At 39.3% G+C, this 5753-nt stretch overlaps 1 protein-coding gene across 4 annotated transcripts in view; it reads right to left on the bottom strand.

The window, feature by feature from the left end:
• Positions 1-5753, bottom strand: part of col16a1 (collagen, type XVI, alpha 1) — a 58950-nt gene that overhangs the window by 43663 nt on the left and 9534 nt on the right. For all 4 annotated transcript variants that reach the window (XM_025065398.1, XM_008331423.3, XM_008331425.3 and 1 more), the window contains exons 3-4: positions 483-551; positions 278-395 (exon numbers count right to left, since the gene is read on the bottom strand). In XM_025065398.1, coding sequence (XP_024921166.1) covers positions 278-395; positions 483-551 — 187 coding nt within the window. The remainder of the gene's footprint in view (positions 1-277; positions 396-482; positions 552-5753) is intronic.

Raw genomic sequence — 5753 nt, forward strand, 5'->3', positions numbered from 1 at the left:
TAATCAACGACTGACTCATGTTGCAGCGTTTGCCAAGTGTCTGCTATTTATGCAACAGCAAGTGGACAGTACAGACACATTAGGTGAAAGATCACGGGCTGATTAGCCAAAAGGCATTCTGCTGTGTGTGTTCAAACATAGACTACGATAAAATATCTTACAAAATGGCCCTGGCAAACCCAGGAAAGTACTTCATCCCCACTTGTGTGATTCATCCTTTTACTACCACAGCTGTGTACTGCTGTCCTAAATGCAGACTCATGTGCCGTGTACTTACGTGGTGGGGCGTAGGAGCGCGGTCTTGCCCAGACGCAGGATGACATGTCCTCGAGGGTTACGGATCTTCTTGACATCTGGACTCTTGAGCAGGGAGAAACGCCTCACCAGATTATAACCTGGTGGAAAATAACATGCATCAGATTTCACATCAAATGGGAAAAGAAAGAAACTTCATGTTGAACTGATGTGGTTTCTCTGTTCACCGGTGATGTTGTGCCGGGTCGCCTGGGGAAACCTCCATTCGTCCACTTGCAATAAGGGACACAGTTCATCTGCAGAGACCAAGACATGACACGAGATAAAGAGAGCAGATACAGTATATACAGATACAATATAATATATATCTATACACAAAAAATATATGTATCAAATAGTGTTAAAATAATGATAACTGATGATATGGACGCATCTCAACAGTGCCTCGTAGAGTTGTTGGGGTTTTTTTATGTGGAGGAGGTCTTAGCATTACAATCATCAGGGTCTATAGTTCTTCGTTATACATTTAGTAATGGTGTCAGTCAGTGTGTCAGCCATAGATTTACTCACTGCTGTGGTCTTGATGCTGAAGTTGAATCCTCCACAAACGCACACTGTTTTTTCAAGATGCTATTTTAAATGAAAACACTTTCCCATGGTGCCTGTCCAACACGTGTATCAGTGCCCATTAAAATAGATTTTGTAAAAACAAACTGCAAATCACACATTTATTTTAACAGGACTGCAGTTTTCTATAGATTTATAGAAACTGCAAGGCTAGGTTCACTTAAAAAATCTGATTGTCGGAATCTCTGGAGAAGTGGTCTCAAACATAACCTTTCAGTCTAAGTGCACGCTGAAGTGGACACAGTTTGTGTGAGACAGCTGGGAACTTTAAACAGACATTTGAGAGCAAGAGAAATATTGATCTAAAAGAAAGCAAGAGTTTTGTGCAGGCGGACGAGAGTCAAAAAAAAAAAAAAGAAAAGTGTAAAACACAGAAAGTGAGATAAAATGAGGGCACGGCAAATGCAGAGAGGAACACAGCCCTATTCTGACAGGTTGTCTAGCACCAGGCTTGTCTGTCGCAGGCCTTTGATGGATATGTTCTCACCCTGTCAAGGCAGGTTACAGAGAAAAGTGTTGCCTGTCAGAGAAGCCTGAACGCCTACTGGGAGGTAGGGATGGGGGGAGGGAAGGGGAGGGAAAAAAATAACTTTGCCAGTTCAGGTAGACCTTGACTCTGTGAATCACTGTAATCCAAAATAAATTGATCTCTTTGGGGCCAAAGACCAAAGGACCTGAGCATGAAAAAAAAGAAGCTTCAGTTTTATTTATTTATTTATTTATGTTTTAGTCTAGGATAAGATATGGAAATGAAAACAACTTCAAATACATGTTAGGGTATTGATGTGATATTTGATTAATGTGATGCTTTGGTACATCACTGAACCAAAGCATCTGAACTTCTTTACTGAAAGTAAAGTAAATTAAAGACACAAGGGTTAGGATTCTATGTTTTCATCTCAGCTGCATTTTTGGCCTGGTAGTAGTAGTAGTAGTGAAACACATTCCTCAGCTTCATTATCTGGTCTCAGATCTAGATCTAGGTCCAGTCCTGAATCTTAAACCTTAGAATGGAGTCCTTGTCTCCGACTCCAGCACCACAACACAGACTACTGCTGTAAGTGAGACATTTATTTAAATATTAGAAATAATTATGCACTTCCAACCATACTGTTTCTGAGTCTTCCGGCAGGATGGATTTAATTAAATGAAGTTTTTTAATAAGTCTTTCTTTGATGGATCCTAAAATTCAGGACGCATCGGGTCGCCTCGAAACAGGAAATGACACAGTCTCCAACCAAGCAAAACTTATCCATGCTGGAAGTCACATCAAAAAGAGGTAGAAAGAGTTGAATATAATTACTTTCATAATAATCTCCAACTGACTTTAATTATGAGTCGGGGATTTAAGGAATTCAATTTCACGGAGCCAAGTGCAACAAAGAATTAAATCACATTTAGCAATGCATCAACTATTATCTAGTTTATCTTTTGATCCCCCGCAGCTACGGCTTGTCTTGATTTGAAAAACAAAGAGTGCAGCACGCCCCGGCCTCTCTATCTGCACTGGCTCTTTTCTTCTACGCAGCAAATTGAAGTGTGGAAACAGAGATGTCAAAACTGTGGCGTTAAGAGGAAGGGGGGAAAGAAAGTCAAAGGAGAGGCTCAAACAGACTGTGATTTTCAGACACGTTAAGTGATTCACAGGAGGAGACAGGTAACATCAATCACAACTTTAAAGTCATCTGTGGCCAATGACCATGCGTCTTTTTTTGCAACCTCTGTGTTTTCCTTTACTCATACACAAACCCTTAACTGTATCAGTGGAATGGTTCACCTTAAATTTCTGCAAACTCAGCACACACTTCTGTGTCTGCAGACTCACAGAAACTCCCTAGGTTTCATCTAAAGGTTTGTGTTTACGTCCTAACATTGGAGGATTTATCTCAATAATTTCTATTACACTTATTTCCAGTCAATTAAATCCAGATTACGGCTGTGTCTGGTTGTAAAGAGCCCACCTGGGCTGCAGTTGTACTGCAGTAACTGCAGAGAGAAGAGAATTGAGAGGAGAGAGAAATAACCAGTAACTGGACCTGCTGGTCTTAAATTATTAACTGGCATCAAATGTCCAGGAAATTCCAACCAATCACATGGTCTAAAAATGCCAGATAAATGATTATATTTGGGTACGTGGTGAACATTTCAACTCAGAGGAGAGGAGAGCAGTGATAGAAAAATAAAATGGACATTCCTTCATTAATTCAATTATTCCTTAGTCTAATGTCTAATGAGGACAGGGTTCATCCTGGAAATCTCACCACATCTAAATTGTTGATTTAGCCCAATCCCACATCTGCACAGCTCTGCAGTGTGGGAGGAAACACCAGCTTTCATTTACCTTCAACTTTCATTCAAGAGGCTTCTTCAGTTCAGAACTAAAATTGCCTCTTGAATGAGAGATGAAAATAAACCATGACAGTCCACTTGCACACGAAGACACAACACAGATTCAACACCAAGAACAACATCAGCTGAGATCAAACCAGTGACTCAGAAGTCAAACACAACAAAATAAACTATAGAAAACCGTAAGGAGAAAAGTATTTAAATGTATGGTACAGATTTCTACTTGAAAATTTGACATTTTACCAGATTGAGAGGAGAAGAGCTGAGAGGAGAAGAACTTATTGTATTAGTTAATACTTTGCATCAATACATTTTCATGTTTTTCACTGTTGAAGGCATGTCATTTCCTAAACATCTAATATTTTGATGAAATTGTACTGATATTTTCACACGACAGTTGCTGGAGTTTTCATTACAGACATAGCTTGTATTATGTCCTAACGCTCAATCAGTAAATGTGGCACACTCCTTGAGATGTCAACAGAAGACCGGACTGGCTGATCTAATTTCCAGCAGAAAGCTGAATGCAGCCTGACTTGTCTGCCATGTGCCTCATCAAAACACTATAGCAGAATTGATTGCGTTTCTATATAATGCATAGCAATACTGCGTACACTTATTCCAACGTGAAGTGTATTCTCACGTTTTGTCTGACTCCGCTGAGTGGCTGGATATTATTTTTTGGACCGCTGCATGTCAGTGCACTTCGGCAGAAGACACACTCCAGAACTTAAAGCCCTATTTCCTCTCAACTTGAACTCTACTTTCTCTCAAGCTGCGATCAAAGGAATGTGCTCGCTTGTTGACAAGCTAATTAGCACAAAGTATGAGTGTCACTCCGGGATCTGGCTAGAAGCTGCGTGTAGCCTTTAAGAGATTGGATGGTCTTGGCAAGGTTCACTTCATCTTTGATGGGTTATTTTTGACTCTTGCCAGAGGTAAGTAATGATACTAGACTGGCACCGATGCAGTCAACTGCTGTGTGTGTGTGTTCTCTCAAGTCACGCCATTGCCAAACATTAGAATGGGGAATTAACCTCTCTAAGAAAAATAAAATGACGTCTCTCTAACTCCTTCACTCACTGAAATACAAATTAAGCTCATTACGGCAAACATTTTACTCTGCATGTGTACTTTTTACCCTTTCTGACCCTACGCTGATCCCCAGAGCAATGGGTGACCTCTACCGATCTTTTAGAAGGTTTATTAGAATGAATGGCCTTATCTGTCCCGATAAGTGTCCTGCTGTGGCCACAATGTGCTCGAACCAACTGTCTCAGAGTATTAATTCTGTTTTGATAGCAGCAAACATTTGGCAAATGGCTTTCATTTAGAAGAGGAGTTGTGCTCAGGGTGTCAGAGTGTGTGATGGGTGATAAGAGCAGGTGTGATAGTTGTTCAATGCGCTTCACAATGTGACAGCCCAACAATAATGGGACCGCTCCGTGAATGAGAAAGTTAGAGGCGGATGAAGTAATTCCGGAGCCAAGAGTTGTTAATCATGCAAAATGCAAAGGGGGGAAAAACATAGCTGGCCTGATGATATATGTTATAATTATGCATTGTAAATGATCACAAAGACAAATGGGTGAATCAAAAGGATGATTAAAGTTTAAATTTAAAATTAAAAAAAAAGAAAAAGTTGTTTAAATGGGCTGTATTTGCTGTATGGACACAGTCGAGCATCTGCTGCTGTCTTAGAGGTCAAGGGTCACAGCAAAGCAATGTGTTCACACTGATGGTGTACAAAAGCTCTAGTACAACCAAACTGAATGTAAAAAGTAATTCTGAGAAAATATGCAATACATTCAAGGAGTCACTGTAGCCTGAGTCAGATTGATTAAATAGCCTAGACTACCAGTTACCAGAAGTATTATAAAGTGTAATCTGTGCAGATATAATGCAATGTTAATCTAACAGCTGTTTTAGACAAGGTCGTTTTAGACTGGTTCAACAAAAAGTATTACATACCAGCTAAACTACTATTACTACTACAAAAGATTACAGCAAAAAATGTAATATTTTAGACAAACAAAATGCATGCGTACAAGATACTACATGTTGTTAATAATAATAATAATAATAATAATAACAATAATAATAATAATATCTTTAAAAAGACAAGGCCGACACATCTTCACGGGAACATTATATAAAGAGCTTATCTGAAACAAAATGTCGCCGTCCAGCAATTTAGTTCTTAATAAACTTTGTTTATGTGGTATAATGGGTCCAGTAAACACCACTGCCTGTCTCTGTCTGGTCTGGTGGGAACTAAAATAATAAACACCAACCTTGTTTGGCTGACAAATCTAAAATTCTACATAAAATAGTGAGCAAGGGAGATGAGATGCTGATTAATTACTGAATCAAGGAACGCCGTGATCAGTAAGAACCGTCGTAAAATATAAAGACTGACGACGTGTTTCGCTAAGCTGACAAAAAATAGCTAAGCTCACAAAAAATTGTGAATTTTCCAAACAGACACAAATATTCACCGATTTACAGTTTCAGACAAACAG

This window comes from Cynoglossus semilaevis, chromosome 18 (assembly GCF_000523025.1).
Source record: "Cynoglossus semilaevis isolate Cse_v1.0 chromosome 18, Cse_v1.0, whole genome shotgun sequence".
NCBI lineage: Eukaryota > Metazoa > Chordata > Actinopteri > Pleuronectiformes > Cynoglossidae > Cynoglossus > Cynoglossus semilaevis.